Genomic DNA, 21,040 nt, shown 5'->3' with positions numbered 1-21,040 from the left:
ACTTGCCAGGAAAGAAGGGGAGTCGTTCTTTTTCCTGTTGGGCTCTGCTACGGTCCCAGGATGTGACAGCTCCCAATTCTGGTCTCCTGACTATTTAATTGAGGTTTCAGTTTGTCAATTTTTTTTTACACCATATAATAGGATATCATTCAGCCATTAGAAGGAATGAAATTCTGATACAGGCTATGGCGTGGATAAACCTTGAAAACATTATACCAAGTGAAATAAGCAGACACAAAGACAATACCTATACGATTCCACTTAGATGAGGTACCCAGAATAGGCAAATTCATATACAGAAAGTAGAACAGAGGTTACGAGGGGCTGGGGGTAGTGGGAAATGGGGTGTTATTGCTTAATGGGTATAGAGTTTCTGCCTGGGATGATGAAAATTTCTGGAAATAGATAGTGGTGATAGTTATACAACATTCTGAATGTATTTAATTTCAGTAAATTGTACACTTCAAATGGTTAAAATGGTAAAGTTTATGTTATGTGTGTTTTACCATAATAAAAAATTTTTTGATTTAAGAGGGTAGATCAACACTATAATAAAGAGCTTATACAGTGAGTGAAAAGAGAGAGAGAAGAAGGAGAAGAGGAGGTGGAGAAAGTTTGGGAGAAATTGGCGAATCAGAGATTTGGAATCAGCGGTGCCCTATATAGGACCTGCCATATTGTAAGCACTTAATTAAATATCTGTGTAATGAATGAGAGAATGTTGCAGAAAGATTGGCCCCCGTCCCTTATAACCCAAATAACACAGAGACAGGGTCTTAGAGTGCAGAATAAAAGAGGCAGCTTTATTGCTTTGCCAGGCAAAGGGGACTCACAGCAGACTAGTGCCTTCAAAACTGTAAACCCGTCTTAGGATTGGGGCTTAGTGATTACACAGTGAACAAATTGGGATGTAAAAGGTGATATAATCATCAAGAGTCTCTGGTGAAGCTTCCTCCTAAATCCCAGCGAGCCTGTCCAGCATCGTGGGACCACTCAGTGGTCTGGAGGGTCATCAATCTGTGACCTTTTTTATCTGATCAGACTCATCAGGTGCCAGGAGGAACTTCGGAGGGTCTGGTCATTCTCCCAAGAGCAATGTCCTGTGACTCCCTTCCTGGGGGAATGACTCAGAATCCAAACATGATTTTAAATTTCAATTGCCAGAGTAAGGTAAAACAAATAGGGAAATCAGTAACTTCAGCTTTAACAACGGGCCTCAGGCTGGGAGCAGTGTCTGGACAGTCAGGTTTGCTGATCTTTCTAAAAGCAAGCAGTAAGCATAAAGCCAAGAATTAGCCTAAGTGTGGCCATTTTATTATTTCTCCTTCAAAAATGGCAGAGAAGAAGGGATTTTGAGAATGTGACTATGGTTAGATGTAACTCCTATAACATTCTCTGAGAAATTCAAGTTAATACTGGATGCTTTTAAAATTACCTGTGTTATTAATAAACTTTGCTTCTTTAAATACCTTTTGTTGAATCTAGGCCACAGGGGCCTCTGGGCACATGGTGGGTTAGCAAAAGGGTGGCAGGTTAGGGACATCGCACTTAACTGGTGGGTCAGGTAAGGATTTCTCTAGGAGGAAAAGCCTCAGTGGAGTCTTACAGAATCAGAAAATGCGAGGACATTCAGGAACTGCAGAGGGAGCAAAGGCTGGAGAAGAAAAAGGCATCAGGGTGAGCTGTCTAGGTATCTACAGCTTTGAATCTCAGCCAGTTGGACACCAGGTTGAGTGTTGAAGCGATGGGGCTGACCCACAACCACACAACAGATTACAGTTTTCTCTGTGGCCCTGTAAGCGGAAGCCTCCAGACGACCCTATTCCTCATCAAGTCAGTTCTGGATCCGTCCGCCTCCTGTCTTGAGCCAGGCCTCCAGCAGGGGGCGCGCGGGCGATGAGCGGACAAGGCCCGTGAGCTGCCGCTCTAGCCTGACGCGGGTCATAGAGTCGCGCAGCTGCCGCCCCCGCTGTGGGGAAGGAGGCGGAAGTCCGGCAGGCTCTGGGCGTCGAGATGGAGGAGGGAGAGTACGAGTCGGTCCTCTGTGTCAAGCCAGAGGTCCACGTCTACCGCATCCCGCCGAGGGCCACGAACCGTGGTTACAGGTGAGCACCCGCTGTTGAGCCAGGCTAGAGCCCGACCTAACCCCTTCCCTGCTTCCCTGCCGCCCCAACACGGCCACTGTGGGAGCCGAGAACACCTCCCTTCCCGGCCCGTTGAGGGGCCAAGGGCCAGGAGCGAGGGGGGAGGTAATGCTGTGGCTTCTTCCAGTTCGAGGCTAGGGCAGAGAGGGGGACCCAGACTTTCGGTTGTCTCAGTGCGACGCATGGGGCTCCCGGCGGCGGGGAAGGCGTTAAAGCCGTATCTAGCGCTTGGGGGCTCCGGTGAGTCGTTGGGGACCCTCAACGTGGTCAGGAGCAGTGGTGTCACAGACCTGTATTTTTCATCCCTAATTAATGGCTTTGAAGGGATCCTTGAAAAGCTTGAAGGGGGAGGGGCCCTGTCACAGCCAGAAATCCCCTAGGAAAAGGAAGGAAGGAAGGGAGTCCAGAATCGGTCAACAGGACCCATCCCGAGAATTTTTGAGCTGATGTTAAAAACCCAGGGACCCTTCCTTGGCTCATCTGTTACCGCACGAACTCCAGCCCTTCTCACAGGCTGTGGCAGTTGGAAGGAATCAATCCGCACTTCTCTAGTGAAACGTTCACCTGGGACGAATAAATACGCATAGATTTGTAGATGTAGACTATCTCGAAGGGAACACCGGAAACTGCCGGACCGGTGGAAAAAGGGGGTTGGAAGGAGATTTCCTTTCGCTGTATATCTTTTTGTACTGTTTGCATTTTGTTACCATGTATCACAAGAAGAAAAATATTAAAAAGAGAAAAAGATGTACTTGATATAGACAACCTGGCCTATGGCTATTTTGTGCCACCATAGGAGGGTGGGGAGGGCTCTTGAAGGTAGTGTTTGTCCAAGTGATTTGGAAATACAAGATTGGCCTGCACAACAAGAATGATAGAGTGTCCACATGTCTGGCCTTTTGTTCCTTTCCAGTTGTGTTAACAGGGCTCATAGCTGCTTTTCTAGTGGACAAGTATTTTGTTGAACACCTGCTACGTCGGTGACATAATTTTAAAATAGTATGAAGGCAATGGTAATAACATAACAAAAACACATTTCTTTCTATCATCCAACTGGAGATGGGCCACCAAACTAGGGATGCTCGTCTACCCCCATCCGTTTCTGTAGGATGAGTTTGGTGTCTCTTGGTCTCTCAGAGTGCGATTACCAAGTGTCAGGGCTGGCTAGGTTGGCACAGAGGAAACTGCCAACTCTGGTACTTCATCCTCAGGGCTGTCTTAGCTTGAGTCTAAGGCCTCTTGCTCCAGGAAGAGGAACGGAAACTGAGTCGGCTGACTTGTGAATTGAGAGTCTGCACTTTGTGTGAACTTCAAAACAGCCTGCGTCCACAGTTACGGCATATGCTTAGGGACTTCCAAGAAAAGCCTCTTGGAAACACCCAAGGTTTTTGCTCTTTGGGGGTTTTACTGAGCTGCTTCTTAGAACTAAAATGTGAAGTTAATGCTTTAGAAGAGGCCATTGTGATAGGTCCATGGTTTCCTGGGTTCAATTCTGCTTAGGATACCTTTGAGAATATATTTCTTGAACACTCTTTCACTCTTCTCACATGTCCTGTTGCTCTCCTTTTCCCTTTTCGCTGGTGGTTGCTCCCCTCTCTCCTTTTTCTCCAAGATGGCCTCAGTGGTCCCAAATGATCACTTTGATGACCTGAGCCTAGCAGGATTTTTAACAGACCATGGGCCTCAGTAGCTGCTTCCTCTACAGAGAGAAACCGGAATCATACTTCAGAGAGGTTCTCTATAATCTAGAACTGGGGTTGGCAAACTGCGGCCCACTATGTTTTTGTCTGGCTCATAAGTTAAGAACAGTTTTTACACTTTTAAGTGGTTAGGAAAATTTTAAAGAATAATATTTCACAATGTGAAAATTATGTGAAGTCTAAATTGTCCTTAAAGTTTCACTGGAACAAGCCATGCTCAGTAGAAAATATTTGGTTAAAATACTTAAAGCACCAGCCTGCTCATGTACCGTGACTGCTTGCTCTCTGCAGGAGCAGAGCAGGCAGTTGGGATAGAGGTCGTATGGCCCTTCTCAGAAAAGTTTGCCTACCCCTGGTCTAGAGCAGGCAGCCCACGTGCCCTTCCCATTCCCATCCCCTGCCTTGGGGGAATGGAGCAGGAGCCTCTGGCAGAGGCACAATGGTTTTTGTCCCCTTAGGGCTGCGGAGTGGCAGCTGGACCAGCCATCATGGAGTGGCCGGCTGCGGATCACTGCAAAAGGGCAGGTGGCCTACATCAAGCTGGAGGACAGGATGTCAGGTAAACGCATGGGAGGCCGGCATGGGGCTGAGGTACCATACCACCCACCTGTGCAGGGCGAGGCAGCCCGGGCCTGGCCAGGACGCTCAGGGATTGTGGGAACCTGTCCTGGAAATCAGAGGCCCAAGTATACCTAGAAGCCGTCTCCATTCCCCCAAGCTTTAGTTTAAGAGGGAGTGTTTCCTGTCAAGCACCTCTTCTTTGTGGGTCCTTAAGAAAATACGAATTTTGGAGCCCAGGAAAGAGAAACCTGCAGGCTGGTCCCCAGTAGGAAGCCCCAGAGCTTGCCTGGAAGACAGGCTGGGTGAAGACGCACAGCCCTCTGCTGCGGAGCTCCCGGTCTCAGGAATTCTGCTTATCGACTAAATGGTAACTTCCCAGACTGACCACACCCATTCCGAAAGAGCTGGAAACTGCCCTTCTCAGCTCTTTTTGTGGTGAGAGGACAAGCCACGCTGGGCTGTGCCAGGGTCAGCTGGCAGTTGTCACCTTTGGCGAAATCGCTCCAGAAGCCCTGCACCACCAGTGCCTCTGGGTGAGCTGTGGACTGCGACACGGCCTGGAATCATCCCAACCCCCGCAGCCAGAGCAGGGATCGGGTGCATTGCGTGCTCAGTCAGGTGCCCCGGTGTTTGGTCATTTATTTTTTCTAACGTGGAGGTTTTGCTTTGTGGGGCAAATAAAGCACAAAGATTCATAGGCGCAACTGGCTGCCTTTTCTCAGATCTGCATCAGTTGCATCTGAGCTGTGGAACCTCAGGCAAGCCACATGACCTCTGGTACCTTGTCCTCCTTTTTATTGAAATGGAGATCACATTAGCTCCTACTTCACAAGGTTGTTGGAAATACAAAGTGAACACATATTTATCCACTTTGTGAACTGCAGGGTGACCCAAAGCATTAATTTGTTATGAGTGTGATTGAGCATTGGCAGCAGAGGAGTTTGAAGGGACAGTTGCCATGGCAAGACCAGAGAACTCTGGCTGTGAGGTTTGCTGGGATGTCCCAGGGGGTGTCACAAGGAAACTGCAACACCTATTCTGTATGGACCTTGGGAACTGGCTTAAGATGACCACCTAGTGTGACAGCCACTGCTCAAAGTTGAGCCTCACCTGCAGGACCCACCCCAAGATGCTCTTAGTTTGGGGTCATGCCCACTGGGTCGTGTTTGTCTCTCACCTTCCAATCACTCTAGGCCAGAGTGTCTCAGCCTCAGCACTAATGACATTTGGGCCAGCTGAGTATTGTGGTCTAAGTCAAATTTAAGATACTTAGCAACATCCCTGGCCTCTACCTACTTGATGCCAATAGCATCCCCCAAGTTGTGGCGATCAAAAATGTGTCCAGATGTTGCCAGATGTCCCTTGGGGGGAGGGAGGGCACAAATAACCCATGGTTGAGAACCACTGCTCTAGGCTGAAGGCATCCAGCTGAATCCAAGATCCCTAGGTACCAAACTAGAGAGGGGCAGAGAGATTAACAAGAAGCTACAAACTCTAGGGCCGCTGATTTTGATTCAGTTCAGCCTTGATTGCACAGGCACCTCTGAACCATAGAATTCAGTAGAAACTGTTGGGTTAAATACTTAAAACATCAACAGAGATCAGCACCCACCAAAATGACGCCAGTCATAAATGCTCACAGGTGTGTGTTGTGCTGCGCCCTGGAGAGCTGTAGTTGATAAGAGTATGCATTTCACAAGGGGTCTTTTTTTTTGTTTTAAATGTTTTGTTTTGTTTTGTTTTTTCCCCAAAGAAAAACAGTAATAGCCAGTTGGAAATCTGCTTATTTTTCAACTCCAGTTTTACTTTCTTCAAATTTAGAAGTGACTTACTGATTTACTATTTTAAACAAACCCCCCCTTTTTCCCCTTTAAATGTTTACCATCTATTCGTGCTGAATCATTCCAAGGAGATTGCTCTAGCATATATCTCCAGGTCCTCACTTTGCACCTTTTATCAAAAAATGTGAAACACAGTTCCATCGTGCAACTTAAGGGCTCCAATTGTCCAAAATAGGGAAAACAAAAACAAAAAAACCTTTGGAATAGCCAATTAAGTTGAACTAAAAATAAAAACCCACACGAGTGCACTTCGGTTGGGTCAGGAATCCACATCCGTGTTCCAGATGATCTGATCCCGGTCCATGAATCCTTGTAATTAATTCATCCTCCGTATCCTATCCACATTATGATTTGAGTCCATGATCCAGCTCCTAAGATTGGGATCTAGTGAGCACAAGGGCTCCTTTTAAAAGCAGTCACCCTTTTGTGCTGAGATTAGGTTAAATCTGCCTGCTTCACATTCTTCTCTGAGTGCAAAAACCCTCCTCCTTTCCAGTGGGTTCACCTGCCCTCTAGAGTCCTTCCTTGGAGACCAGGCCTTTTTTAAAGGTGTGATCTACCTGGACCAGGGCTCCCAGGGTGCAGGCCATTGATGTTAATGGATGAGGCAGATGGAATGGGTGGCCACAGCTCCAACCCATCATTCTTATGTGGAAATGGAGGCCTGGGTTGCTCAGCTTCTCTGGCTAGGAGAAGCCAGAAATCTGGATTATTTTACAGGTAATTTGATTTTGAAATGTTAAGTTAAAAATACTAAAACTGTGAGCTGGATCTGACCTGTAAGCTAACCGCCTCTGACTTAAACTTTCCCTGGGTTATATTCCTGAGTTTTCCCTTTGGCCAAAATGGATTTGACTTGAATCCCAGGGTAAGGTTTGCCCATCTGCCTCCCAGGATGAAGGCCCTGGTAGCGTGATGGAAACAGATTGCTGGGGGCTCAAGGCTCACCCTCCCTTATGCTTTCAGGGGAGCTCTTTGCTCAGGCCCCAGTGGATCAGTTTCCTGGCACAGCTGTGGAGAGTGTGACGGATTCCAGCAGGTACTTCGTTATCCGCATCGAAGATGGAAACGGTACGCACAGGACTTGGCACCTCCTCTTCTGAGAAGGGTTTTCTCTGCCTCTGGAAAGTGGGATTGATCGTGTGTTGTCCCCCAGGGCGCCGGGCGTTTATTGGAATTGGCTTCGGGGACCGAGGTGATGCCTTTGACTTCAATGTTGCCTTGCAGGACCATTTCAAGTGAGTGGTTCCAGGAGACCCGTGCTAATGCCTCCCCCCTTTCCCCAGACAATGATCTCCCAGGTTAGGATACCCAGGTGGTTGTGTGTGATCTATCTGCTAGCAGAGCCTCAGGAAAACTCACTTCTCCTGCGGGGCACATTGCCCTCTCTGCACTCCGCCAGTCCTCATCTCTGCTTTGAAGTCATCTCCTTTTCCTGAGGCCCGTCTCTGCTGCCTCAGTCAGCTGGCCCAGCCTTTGAGGTGTCACATCTCTTCACTCGCCAGGCCCCTGAGCAGCCAGTGTCCTTGCCAGGCTCCTTTGGCCTTTCTGGGCCTGTTCCTCCACAATGTGATAAGGGTTGCTTGGATTCCCAGGCCACCCAGCACACACCTTGGTGGTCCTTTCTGAAGCTAAAAGGGCAGGAAATTCTGTTCCCCTGCCATCTGCAGGCCTCCACCGCTGGCTGCCAGCAACTGGGGAGTGTGCAGCTGTTCTCATGGGTGCCTCTGGCTCTTCTCTGCTCCGCGTGGCTGCTGGAGGGGTGCTGTGTGGAGGGTGGGGGACCTTTTTGTTGCTCTGTACTTCCTGGGTGTCTGTGTTGCCTCACCAACTACTTTATAAGCCCTTGGGAGGTATGTGGAGACCTTGTCTCAGTTTTCATACCACGTGCTGAGGAGGAGACGGCCAGGTTCTCAGATTTCCTGAAGACCATTATTAGGATCCTCTATGTAAGTGATCTCGTGGAATTTCCACAGCAGTCTTTAAGGCTTAGAGAATTGTCCCATTTTGCTGATGAGGAAACTGATGTGCATGCAGCTGCTTACGTGTCAGAGCCAGGATTTGAATTCAGGCCTAACTCCCAAGCTGCTCTCCATTCCTACCACCCTGCTGCAGTAAAAGCCTCATCCTGGACTGATGGCAGGTAGGAATGAAGTGAGTGCATGAATGCAGGGCAGCTCGCCTCTTCCTCACCTCTTCCTTCCTGTTCTCTCCCCAGGTGGGTGAAACAGCAGTGTGAATTTGCAAAACAAGCCCAGAACCCAGATCAAGGCCCCAAGTTGGACCTAGGCTTCAAGGAGGGCCAGACCATCAAGCTCAACATTGCGGTGAGTCCCACCGCTGCTTGGCCGTGTTGGCCACCACACCAAGCCCAGCCCAGAGCCCACCACTCTTTTCTCACAGTTCAGCACATTTACTGAGCAGCTGCCCTGTGCCAGGTACTGTTCTGGGGACAAATGAGAGGACTCTGCTGTCGTAGAGCCCAGAGCTGAGCTGAGATGGGGGAGTCAAGATGGGATTACAACATGACAGGAGAGGTTCTACCACCTAGGGATGTCCTCAGTGCTGTGAGCTCCTAGAGGAGGGGTGTGCAGCCCGGAGTTAGGGGGAACCAAGGAAGGCTTCCTGGAAAAAGTGATCTTTAAAGAAGGGAAGAGGAGTCGAAGGGTGGTTCAAGGAAAAGAAACAGCATGTACAAAGCCTCTGAGTTGAGAAGGAACGTCAGTCACTTGCTGCCAGGGCTGGTGTCTCTGTCCTGGCTCTTAGAGCAGGGGTCAGTGTGCTTATCCCAAGCTGTGTCTTGGTTTGTCCCTGGAGAAAGGAAGATTCGGGAGCACTCTGGGCAGGAAAGGGCGGGCACTGGGAGCCATGGGCAGCTTCTGCTGGGCTGGACACACCATGTTGTCTTGGCTCCCTGTGTCTTTGTCTTGAGCTACCCTGCCTCCTGCTTTCCCCATTAGCTCCTGGTGAGGATAGGAAGGTTGGGCTGCGCTGGACTGCTAAGACTTGGCCTTTACCTGGCTGTGGGGGTGGGGTTGGAGTGATCTGGGGGGAACCAAGGACCCAATGGATTTGTTTTCTGAAGAAGCTTTGTAACCCTACATAATGCTTTTCTTCTTTACTATCTCTTTCTCCTCTTTTCTGCTTCATGCTGGTGATGATTTGGGACCCTTGAAGTTGGCCAACTGGCCCGTAAGAGAAAATCCAGGGCATGTCCAGTGGACTGGTTGGGATATGAATCTGTATCTTGCTGGGAGGAAACTAACATTTAATGAGCATCAGCTGTGTGCCAGGTAGTGTTTTTAGGTACTTTGCATATGAATTAAACATTCTCCCTTCTATAGGTGGGCAAGTGGAGGTCTAGAGAGGGTGAGGGACTTGCCTAGGGTCATAGAGCTAGAAGTAACCGGCACAGGGACTCACACTGAGGTCTTTGAGGGCTTTTGGCTTCAAGACTGTGGTCTTAGCATTTGATTAAGCTGCTCCTCTCCTTACAAGGTAGGAACCACATCGTCTTCATCTTTGTAGCTGCTCTGGTTTGTGGTTCACCTTAGTTTTTGTTTTTCTTTTTTTAATGTTTTGTTGAGGTATAATACACATACAGAAAAGGGCACACGTTATAAATGCAGAACTCAGTGAGTTTTTAAAAACCAATTTTGCTCATACAAACTAGCCCCCAGATCAAGAAGCTGACGATTATCAGCACTCCGGAAGCCCCTCTCCGGCTCTCTTCCACGACCGCTATCCTGACTGTGAACACCCTAGATTTTATTTTTATGTTTTATTAGTTGAATCATGCACTTCATACTCTTTTGTGAATGACTCCTGTACTCAGTGCAGAATCTGTAAGAGCATCGCTGCACGTAGATCGCCTGTTCTCTCCGGGGCGGTGCACTCCATTAGGAGGGTGTATCCATCATCTGCCTGTTGCTGATGGTGGACGTTGGGTACTCTCCAGTCTGGCGTTACTACAGGTAGTGCTGCTCTGAACGTTCAAGCATGCGTCCCTTGGCACACACACGTATGCACCTCTGTCGGGTCTGTATCTAGGAGTGAAATGGCAGGGGCATCAGTTCATATGTTCAGCTTTAAAGATTCTTTCAAACAGTTTTTCCAAGGAGTGTTCCCAGTTTACACTTCCACCAGCAGTGTGTGAGGGTTCTGGTTGCTCCATACCCTTGTCAGTGTTGACACGCTACGTCTGAGCGGTTCTGGTAGGTGTGTATGGTATATCATTGTAGTTTGATTTGCATTTCCCTGATGATTAATGAAGTCGGTGCTATGTTTTTAAATTAAATGTATTTGTGATAGTTTTAGAATTGTGATGCATTGAATACAGCTCATAACAACAAGAATGCTGGATGGATGGTTCTTGACCGTGTTTCAGTTGTACAGTCGTTTGGGGCCTGGTGGTCACCTTGGTCCTCCTCAAGTTTTCCAGTAGCAGTGGGACTCCAGCAGAACTGACTGGTTTGCATTCCTTTCCTCTCTTTAGAATATGAAGAAGAAGGAAGGAACAGCTGGGTCTCCCCGAGCCCGGCCTGCCAGCACAGGAGGACTGAGCCTGCTTCCCCCTCCCCCAGGGGGGAAAACCTCCACCCTGATCCCGCCCCCTGGGGAGCAGTCGTCTGTAGGGGGGTCCATCGTCCCGCCAGCAGGTACTCCCAGTTCAGGTCAGTGCTCGAGGGTGACTGTACTTGCTGCTAAACCTGCACCTCTGGGTTCCGCTTCCTCCCTGGCAGCGGGGGCCCCGTGGCTTTCCCTCCTTCACTCACAGTGGTCCGTCACTTAGTACCTGTGTGTGACAAACTGGAAGGTGGGCACCACAGAGCTGGCCCTTCCCACACTGGGTGAGGGCTGCTTCCCTTCCCACCGCTTACCCACTCAGGGCGTCTGTCCTCCCCGATGGGCGGGGGCTGCAACTCATTTGTTGCTGTGAAGTCATCTGCGTGTGGGTTCCTGGTTCTCAGAGGCTGCTCACTGAGTGAGTGAGTCATGAGGACACGGTCTCTGCTCACAGGGAGCTCACTCCAGTAGGAGAGAGAAGTCATGAGCACAAAGACCAGATTCACTGCCTGCTGGCATGACCTGGAGAGGCTTCATGGAAGAGGTGGCATTGAATGGGCCTTAAAGGGAGACTGGGGCAAGGGACACTTGGCATTCCAGACAGGGAGAAGAGCATGAAGAAGGCTCAGACGTTTAAACACTTGGTGTATTCAGGGAGGTAGATGCAGCATAAGAGTGCCTAGGTGAGTGGTAGGAAATAAAATTGAAGATTTAGTTTGGAGCAAGCTCCTCAGTGAGGCTGTCAGGCGTTGGAAAGCTGAGAGGCATCTCCCCCAGCAAGCCGCGCTGGTGCTTGTTCAGGGTGTAAGGACTGCCTTTTGGAGACGCCAGGATTCCAAAAGTTAGTGCCTAATGCCAGCCTCTGATAGTGCTGGGATGCCAGCCCAGTCCCTCGACATCCCCACCCTGCCTGCCTGGCCCAGCTTGGTGCTCCTAGCCTTCCCCAGCTGACTTTCTCCACTCGGCTCTCACCAGGATCCAGGACTGGGGGGAAGGATCCAGACAGGGAGCCTGCTTTCTTTCCCTTTTAAGGGGTGTAGGCATTGGCTCCCCTATCTGGAGGTCAGGCTTCAAACCTCAGCCCCATGGGGAATACCTCAGCCTAGCAGAGTGGCAGGAGGAGTCGTCAGGGAGGGCCCCTACCCTGGCCCCCGGATTTATTCTCAGGGTGAGATCATAGGACCATTTGCCTTGGCATCACCAGGGATGGGGCAGGAATCTGCGTACTTAACGTTATTCGTATGCTCGCTGGGTCTGAGAGCCACTGTCTTAGGCCTTCCCTCCATTGCTAGTGCATTTTGAATGGCCTGTATGGAGTCCTTGCTATGTGCCAGGTAGCATTTTAGGCCCTGGCAATACTGCAGGTACAGCCCCAAGTCCCTGCTCTCAAAGCCTTACGTTTTAATGTGCAAGACAGACAATGAGTATGTCTACAAATAAAATGGTGTCAGGTAGTAAGAGTCAGGAATAGCTAATATTTATTGAGCACTTAATATGTGCTCCAAAACCAGACTGGCTGAGTTCAGATTCAAGCTTACCAGTTGTATGACATTCAGAAAATTGCCTACTGCTTTGTGCCTCAGTTTTCTTACCTGTAGGATGGGGGTAGTAACGACACCTACAATATGGGTTTCTTGTGAGGATCAAATGAGCTAATCCATGTACAACACTTAGAGCAATACCTGGAACATTGTAAGTCCTCACTGAATGTTCGTAGTCATTTTATTAATACTGTCATTATCACTAGGTACTGGGCCTGTTCTAAGCATTCCACATGTATTAACTTATTTAATCCTCAGACCAGTCAGTCCTATGAAGTAGTTACTGTCTCCATTTCAGAGATAAGGAAACTGAGACTTTCCTGCATAAAGTTCTGGCCTATCTTCCCCCAGGGACTGTGGCAAGGTTCAAATGAGATAATACCCGTTAGGCAGTCAGTGAACTGCAAAACTAAACTGTTGAAGGCCCTAGTTTTATCTGGTTTCCCAGCCCAGAGCAGATTAGAAGTAGCAAATTGGGGGGAAGACAGAGGTGGCAGGCACAAGGCCTTCAGAAGAGACAGTTGGCAGCACTGGGAGTGGTGCCAGAAAAAACACAAAAAACACAAAAGCGGACGCTGCCGTCCCATCATGCCACCCACCCCAGTGAAGAGATACACACAGAAGTCAGCTTCTCTGTTAGCTCTTCTGGAAGGCACTCCCCAACCCCTAACCAGTTTGGCTCCCAGGACTTGGCGCACGTCTGGCACACAATTTTCTCAGCTGGTTCATCTAGGCTCTGGACTGAGGGCTTTATACGAAGGTGACCTTGCAGTTTTGGTGGGCATTCTCCATCCAAGATGTCTGGGCAGGAGATAGTAAATTTTAAACAGTTTCCAACAAAACAGTTGAAACAAGGTCAGCTTCAGGTACAAGTGATAGATGGCGTGCCCCTTGCCCTCGCTGGCATTCGTCCCCTCCACCTGGAATGTGGCCTTCTGCTCTTTCTCCAGGAGCCTCCAGGCCTCGTGAGAGGGTGGTGGGAACGCAGCTGCTGGATGGCGTTTTGTTGCCCAGAGCACATCTGTGTGGGTGTCTTTCTCAGCCATCTGGGCTCGTGAGTCTGAGTTTAGGGTCACCGAGACAACCAGAAACAGAGGTCTCTGACTCCTCTGTCTCCTTCTCTTCTTTCCCTTCCCTTCGGACTTGGGGACATCAATAGGAGGTGCCACTGTGTCCTGGCCGCAGCCCAAGCCTGCCACTACTGCCACCGCTGACATCTGGGGAGACTTTACCAAATCCACGGGGTGAGGAGGGTCACGTCTGTGGTGGGACTGGGGCCAGGGCCATTTCTCTGAAGACCTGGGGGTGCCCCAGGTGCCTTCTGACATTGGGAGCAGCAGCTCTGATTTGGACATTTTCAGGCCAGCCAGAGGACAGAGTCCCAGAGTGCCCATTTCTCTCCGTGAAGGCTTTTTGCTGCTCTCTGCTATTGGGTGGCCTGGAGCCACCATCTGCAACTCTTTCTGGTCTTTAAATCATCTCACCAAGTGCTTTGGCTTGTTCCCAGTACCTCCCTCTTCCCCTGCTCCTCCCTGCCAACTACCCTAGAACACTGGCCTGAGAGTTAACCTGGGCTCTGGCCTTGGCCCATCCTCTGAGGCAAGGTCTCTGGCCTTTTCTGCTTCCATAAAATTTCAAGCCTTGGGGTCAAGGTGAAAAGGTGCTCAGTACCAACCTCACCGTTACTTACATGGACTAAGTTCTCAGACAGGAGTCAGCACACGTTTTCTATAAAGGACCAGAAAGCAAACGGCTTAGACTTTGCAGGTGCTGTGGTCTCTGTCCCAGCTACTCAGTACTGCTCTTGTAGCTCAGAAGTACCTCAGACAGTATATAGATGAATGAGCGTGGCTATGAAACGATAAAACTTCATTTATAAAAACAGGCAGGGACTAGATTTGGTCTAGTCCTGTGCTGTAGTTTGCTGGCCCCCACTCTAGAACGTTGGGGGACTGGCTTCTGGAAGCTGTTTCTGCCCAGAGAGAAGTCACATTTTATCTCCTTTGTATTTTCAAACATTTGAGATCTCCCACCCTTCCCTATCTAACCTTTACAGGTCGACCTCCAGCCAGACTCAGCCAGGCACAGGCTGGGTCCAGTTCTGACCTGAGCCCAACTCTTTTTCTTCGTACAACTTCTGGAAAGGAGCCACCTCACGTGGGCCGAAGGAAGGGGGATGCCGCGCTCCCTGGCCAGCCTCATTTTGGAGCATGACTCTCTCCTCTCTTCCTGGCCTGGACTCTCTTGACAGACTGCACACGTTAGGCAGTAAATTGGCACCACATTACACTGTTCCCTGGGATTCGAGTATGCAGCCAGAACACCGAAGAAAAGTTCCAGGATCCCTACCCCTGTCTGTCCTCTTGACACGAGAGAGACTCTGACTACTGCTCTGTCACAATGGCCCGTATTAAACACAAGCCCCTAGAGCAAAAGGAAGGGTTGAATGTGCCGCCAGGATTCACATCAGCCCTTTGCGGGGTGGGGGTGGGGGTCACATGTGTCACGTGATCACTGCCTGGAAGGGGGCTTTCCGCACTCCCATTGGATGTAGCCACTCACAGTCAAGTCTCCTCTAGAGGAGGGATTCCTTCTTGATTTCAAGCAGGTTTATAGGCTGCAGCTTGAACAGACAACCAGGAGGGAAATCAAGAGTATTAACCAGCTTTAAAACATTTTTTTTTTATAATACTTGCTTTGCTAACGTGTTGATCTGCACTAACGCGTGGTCTTTGCAAAAGGGACTGTTCCCACGGTGTGCCCCAGCAGGGGCCCCTGAAAACATTCCTCACCATCAGCCACAGAAGCTGCTGCTCTAAGCTTCAGAAAGCTGTGTTCATCTCGGCCATGTGGCCCGGTTTCCATGTTTGCCAGGCCAGGTGGGCAGTGCAGGGCCGAGCAGGCGCTGGGAGCCAGGTGGGACAGTCCGTGTTTGAGCCAGAAACCGGTAGCTCCTCTCCTGGAGGTGGGAGGTTCGGCCTTCCCATCAGCTGGCAGCTCTCTGGGCTCAGGGCTCACGGCACAGTTCCTCGCGGGCTTGGGTTTTCTCCTTGGTTTCTGAAGTGCCTTATCTGCAGACAGCCTCTTAACTTTCTTTTCTCCTTCAGGGACTGTCCATGACAGACAGACAGAAGGAGTTCTGAAGCAACTGGAAGTTTAGGGTTGCCTGTATTACTGGTTTATAAGAATTTTATCTGAGCACACCTCTAAGATTGCTTTTATTGACATATGTAAGTTACCTCTTAATTGAAAGATTTCCTGTTTGAAGGGTCATGATGATGAACTGAAAAAAGGGTTGGCCTTTCTGTGGGACCAGATTTCTAAGGTAAAAAATAAATAAATATTTTTACTCTGTCAGTGTATGTCAAAGATGAACATATTTATGGCGGCAAGGCTGCTAAACCCTCCTGGATGTCACAGCTAAACTCGCAGCCACCTCTCACCACTCATCACGTGTCTGGACTTAAAGTCTGGGGCCAGAGGTGTCAGACTGACCAAAATAAGAGAATTTAGCCCTGCTGCCCTAAGGCAACCAGTAATTTCTCTTCCGTCTACCTAGAAGAGTACAGTCTTTCTGCCATTCTGGGACATTCTGGGCTCCTTGCCTTCTGAAGTGGGAAGGGGGAGCCCTGCCTCTTACCAAGACCTCCCCATGGAAGCATCTCCCTAAATAGTAAGAGTGTACAGACACACACAGGCCAAAAACAAGATAAAGGGCACTGAGCTTTTCACCCCTGTGGGTTCTGTAAGAAAAATGCATTTTTATTGTTGGTTACAGAAATGGGCACTCTGGCTAGTAAAACAGTGTAAGGGAGGACAAAGAAAACGAATTGAGGCTCCTCGTGTCCTCTGAATAAGGAAAAGGAAATTGCGTCATGGGATTCTCATGAATAGCAAATTTTTTTGTGTCTGTTTCCCATTACTTCCCGTTTTCTAAGGCTTAGAGGCTGGAAAAGAGGAAGCTTAGACTTAGAGGAGACCCTTAACTGGAAGCATTTACCATCGAAGGTAAGCACGTGGGTTCTGGAGACAGACCTGGGCTTTGGGTCTAGGTTGTCTCTGTGTATATGTGACCACAGGCTCCTTCCTTAACCTAGTGTCACTTAGATGAGGCATATAAAGCACTAGGAGGTCCCCATCCTATAGTTTGACCTTAATAATCTTGACCTAGAATCGGGTACCCAAAACCATTAGTCATAATGGTGTTAAGGCAGCTGATGAAGAAACGGAGGTCAAAAAATCTAATCTCAAAAGCACCTTGAGGAGTCTGTGGTGGGAGGGGCAAGGGACAGTTTGGTGCTCTTCACCAACTGGAATCCCAGCTACGGGACCAGGGTCCCCAGGAAAACCCCCAATACCAGGCCAGGCATCTCTTCAGTGATACCCCTGACTGGAGCTCCAAGTTGGTGGGGTGGGGTTTGGCTAAGATGGGTGGTAGGAGATGGCTGCTGGGATCCGGGCTTGTGAGACCTGAGGTGCTGTGGGTACAGCAGGAGGACTTGGATACACCGAGAGGTGGCAGACAGACTACAAGATGTTTTCCATCATTATATTACGTTGTATCGCGAATCTGGCTGGCTGGCCCTAAAGAAGCTAGCTGTCGTGTTGTGTGAGTTGCCCTAGTCAGGGTCACAGTGTCAAGGCGGCAGGAGCAGTCAACAAGCTGAAGCTCTTAGGCCAGCAGTCTGCAAGGAGCCAGGTGCTGCCAGAACCACCTGGGCTGGGGAGCACATCCTCCCCCAGCTGATCCTCGGATGAGCCCTGCCCTGGCCAGCACTTTGATTGCAGCCTTGCAGAGAACCCAGGCGAGCTGCGCCCAGACCCCTGACCAGTAGAAACTGAATTAGTAAATGTGTTGTTTGAATCTGCCGAGTTTGTGGTAACATCCTTAGGCAGCAGTAGATAACTAATACAAGAGGTGAGTGAAGGGCATTGGAGGTGGGAGTCAGTGTGAGAAAAGAATCTGGACAGACTTAAATGACAGAATGGCCTTGGGAGGTCATTTATCCTGCTCCTTTGGGCCTCGCTTTCCCTTTATGTTGACAGCAGCTGCTACTTGTGTGATGCTTACTCTGTGCCAGGCACTGTTCTGTGCGCTTAACAACGTAAAATTCATTTCATCGTCACAACAGCCCTGTGAGATAGGTACTCGTCCCTGGTTTACAAATGATGAGACTGAGCACAGTGAGATGATGTGATTTGCCCAAAGTCATGTAGTTGCTAAGTGGCAGAGCTGGGATTGGAACCCAGGCAGCCTGACTCTAGCATCCATGCTTCTGATCAGGTTGATGACCTTGAGCAGTGCTGCCGACAGGGCTCCACCGAAGACCTGCCTAATACACAGAAATTCCCATTGCCTCCATGCGGATTAAGAAAGCCCGAATGTGGCAGGTGAATATTGAATGACAGGCCAAGGGGTGGGGCTTTATTCCATAGGTGATTGGAAGCCACTGTGATGTATCATGGGCACACAGTAGGTGCTCAATAGCTGTTGATTTCTCTGAGCAGGGAGTGACAGGAAGATACCCTCTGTGGGCAGAGTGGACCTGATTATGGATGGGTAATGCAATATGAAAACAGAAAAACACAAAGAATATTTTACACCATCTGTAATATAGTGAAAGACTGGAAACAGCCTAGATGTCTATATTGTCTGTTGCTGTGTAACAATCACCCCAAAACTTATCAGCTTAACACATTTATTTTCTGACACCTGGACTGCAGCCTGTGAGAGATGTGGAGACAGAGGACCCAGCTCAGCTGTGAGACAATAAACGTGTTAATCTGCTAAGTGTTGGGGTACAGAATAAGGTGGATATATGCTCTCTTTTGCATAAAAAATAGGAAGGGAAAAATATGTCATTTATGTGCATAAAATATCTCTGGGAAGATATACAGGGAACAGCACCCCGCAGGTTGCTGCAGGGTAAGACTGGGTGACTGGGAGACAGGCATGGGAGAGACACTTTTACTTTATTTGATTTATCTGTACTATTTGATTTCAGACCATATAAATGTACCATTTTTTCAAAGAAAGAAAAATTAGTTAAAAAAAAATTACGTCTAAAAGGTGATCTGCCATCTTAACACCCAAAGATAGAGCACATGGTTAACATTTTAGTGTCTTCTCGTCTTTTTCCTATTATATCTATACATAGGAAATATTTCTCTTTTACAAATATGAGTTAATTCTGTCCTACTGTTCTGAAACCTTTCACTTAATATCGTGTAACAATTTCTCCAGTCACTGAATGTTTTTCTGTAATATTTGGAATGGCTTCATAGCATTCCCTTAAATGAACAACTCATATATGCAAGTCCCCTATTGCTGGACATTTTGGTCTTTCTAATTTTTTGCTACTAAAGTCAGGCATTTTAAAAAGACCTTGCCACCTAGCCTTAAGATACCCAGCAAATCCAGCTAACCGGAACACCTGTCCTCTAAGCCTCCTGGTTAATGTGGTTTTGCTGATGGCAGGCAGAGTCCAACCCAGCCTAGCACCTGGGTTTGGCTGGCACTTGGCCCTAGCAACCTAGGGGTGGTAACTCCCAGTCACTTGTTTCCCAGTTACCTGAGTTGGCAGATTTAGAACCCTCTGCAGTGAGCAGGTGAGCACCTGTCCCAACTCCCTTCTGGTGGCTGGTCCTGGGGATGTTGAGTTGGGGCAGCATGACCAGTGAGCAGCAGCCCTGGGGATTCAGGTGACCACAGGCCAGGCTGAGCTGATGAGAGCCACTGAGTCAGCATGGTAGGGGACCCAGCCTCTTCACAGAGAGAGGGGCTTAAGGCCTCCCCAGGAGGGCTGGTGTCACATACCTCCCTGCAACAGTGGGTCCCGGGGGTAAGGTCAGGGAGAGGAGCTGTGTTTTCTGTCCCTCCCAAAGTCTCACATGAGGCAGTATGGTGTAGAGGAAAGAGCATGGGAGAAGCCACTGAACTTGTGTGTCCTTTCTGTCTCAGGTCTCCTCATCTGTAAAGTGGAAGTAATTCTAGAACCTGTGGCCTACTCTTCTCTTTCACAGAAGAGTTCAAAGGGGACTGAAGGTGGGGGAGGTTGTAGCTCAGTGGTAGTGTGTGCCTAGCATGCACAGGGTCCTGGCTTCAATCCCCAGCCCCAGTACCTCCATCAAAAACAAACAAACAATAAATAAATAAAAGGGGGGGAACTGAGGACAGAATGAGAAAACATAAGAGGGACCAGCCAGCACTCTGGTGCGCAGCCAGTGTAGGCTTCCTGTAAGGTGCAGGTACTGGTAACCAAGGGACACCTGGTGGAGAGGGGCCGGGGCAGGTCCGCTGGAGGGAGGAGGGCAAGAATGGGGGCCTGAGCACAGACCCTGGTGCTGTGAGGAGCATTCTGGAGTGAGGGCTCTGCAGGGACAAGCAGGATCAGAAGTGAACTGGAGAGCCCATGAGCCTGTCAGGTCCTGGGTAGGGATCCAGCATGTCTGGGGACTCCAGACAAGGTGACACAGACCTGGGCCATGCCCATCTACTTACTGACAGAGGTCGGTCAATCCTCCCTGGGCTGAGCCAGGGACACCTCAGGGAAATTGTGCCTTTCTCCTCCCAACCTCGCACCCCTCCTCATCCCAGACCCCAGGGATAGGCTCAAATCTCCTTTGACCAACAGCTGTCAGCTCTGGCCCAGGCCACAGCCTTGCCTCTGCCATCCCCAGGTGTCAGAGCCTGAAGGCACACTGGCAGCTCCTAGTGCGATTTCTCAGATGTAAAAAACGGGGTCGGTCCTCTTTGACAAAGATAAAACTCCCACTCATCCTCTCCGACAGTGGGGAAATGCAGAACCATCAGCTGTAGTCCTGCTGCTTTTCTTTCTGGGTGTTTACTGTTTTCCAAATGTAAAACCATAAAATTAAACATGCTTTTTCAAATAAAACACCCCTCCCTCAGCCCTAGAGATTCAGCCCAGCCTCCCCTTTTGAAATGGATCCTAGAGCAGAGAGAAGTTGAAGGCCAGTGAGAGGATGGAACCTAACCTATTGTTAGAATAGAAAGGACACACTTTAGTTTCAAAAGCATGATTTCCTCTGTGGGTTTATCCCCATCACATCTGGGGAAGGACCTGAGCTTGTGAGAAGGAATGGGCAGCACATAGGGCTCCACCATTTTACAGATGAACAAACTGAGGCTAAAGTGTCCCATCCAAGGTTGCAGGACAATCAGGAAAACAGACATTCCCCACAGGTCAAGTGATTGAAGCCTCACATTGCTACTGTGGGCCCCGAAGGGGTGGGCAGGCATGACCCCTGTCTGGTTCGTCGAGGGGTCAAAGCCAGGGAACACAAAGCCTAGGCCACAGTGAGACTCTGCAGCTGGGTCTGCGCTCCGATTCTGCTCTGCCACCTTGCAGCTGCGAGACCTTGAGCAATTGGCGTAATCTTCAAATTCCCGTTTATGCAAAAAGAGCTAATAATCTGATCGTGTATGAAAAGCCCTCAGTCCAGTGCGGGTCCCGAGCAAGCGCTGGTAGACGGATCCCGCCGCACGCACTCTGCGGCCGGCCCCGCCCCGGACCGGGGCGCGCCCTCCACCCCAGGCGACGCGGGAACGCGGGCGGGTCTGGCGCGGGCTCCGCCTTCTGGCCCCTCCCGGCCCGCTCGACCTCGGCGGCGGCGGCGGCGGCGGCGGCGGCAACAGCGCGCGAAGGTAGGAGGCCGGCGGCGCG

At 49.6% G+C, this 21,040-nt stretch overlaps 2 protein-coding genes across 8 annotated transcripts in view; both read left to right on the top strand.

Moving 5' to 3' along the window:
* The first annotated feature begins 1,946 nt into the window (after window positions 1–1,946).
* Window positions 1,947–15,710, top strand: NECAP2 (NECAP endocytosis associated 2). Of its 2 annotated transcripts, XM_010957475.3 has the most exons (8): window positions 1,947–2,105; window positions 4,303–4,403; window positions 7,213–7,317; window positions 7,403–7,484; window positions 8,465–8,573; window positions 10,742–10,919; window positions 13,513–13,597; window positions 14,410–15,710. In XM_010957475.3, exons 1-8 carry the CDS (start codon window positions 2,014–2,016, stop codon window positions 14,456–14,458), a joined length of 801 nt encoding a protein of 266 aa, XP_010955777.1. In that variant the 5' UTR covers window positions 1,947–2,013; the 3' UTR covers window positions 14,459–15,710. The 2 variants fall into 2 exon arrangements, with proteins under 2 accessions (XP_010955777.1, XP_010955776.1); XM_010957474.3 differs by lacking the exon at window positions 13,513–13,597.
* A 695-nt stretch (window positions 15,711–16,405) lies between these two features.
* The window catches only part of CROCC (ciliary rootlet coiled-coil, rootletin), a 47,066-nt gene continuing 42,431 nt past the window's right edge, over window positions 16,406–21,040 (top strand). The window contains exon 1 of one of the 6 annotated variants that reach the window (XM_074377318.1): window positions 16,406–21,021. In XM_074377318.1, coding sequence (XP_074233419.1) covers window positions 20,800–21,021 — 222 coding nt within the window. In that variant the 5' untranslated portion in view covers window positions 16,406–20,799. The remainder of the gene's footprint in view (window positions 21,022–21,040) is intronic. The other 5 variants (XM_074377310.1, XM_074377311.1, XM_074377313.1 and 2 more) reach the window with 5 other exon arrangements.

The sequence above is a fragment of the Camelus bactrianus genome, chromosome 13, assembly GCF_048773025.1.
Source record: "Camelus bactrianus isolate YW-2024 breed Bactrian camel chromosome 13, ASM4877302v1, whole genome shotgun sequence".
NCBI classification, from domain to species: domain Eukaryota; kingdom Metazoa; phylum Chordata; class Mammalia; order Artiodactyla; family Camelidae; genus Camelus; species Camelus bactrianus.
Note: the sequence above shows the minus strand (reverse complement) of the source record. Positions and strands in the feature narration are given on the sequence as shown.

What these genes read in the sequence shown, in the direction of transcription:
- NECAP2 (XM_010957474.3), top strand. Translation starts at nt 2,014, where the DNA reads ATGGAGGAGGGAGAGTACGAGTCGGTCCTCTGTGTCAAGCCAGAGGTC. An exon ending in GCCACGAACCGTGGTTACAG is followed by an intron (nt 2,106 to 4,302) that starts GTGAGCACCCGC and finishes TTGTCCCCTTAG; the next exon opens with GGCTGCGGAGTGGCAGCTGG. An exon ending in CCATCAAGCTCAACATTGCG is followed by an intron (nt 8,574 to 10,741) that starts GTGAGTCCCACC and finishes TCCTCTCTTTAG; the next exon opens with AATATGAAGAAGAAGGAAGG.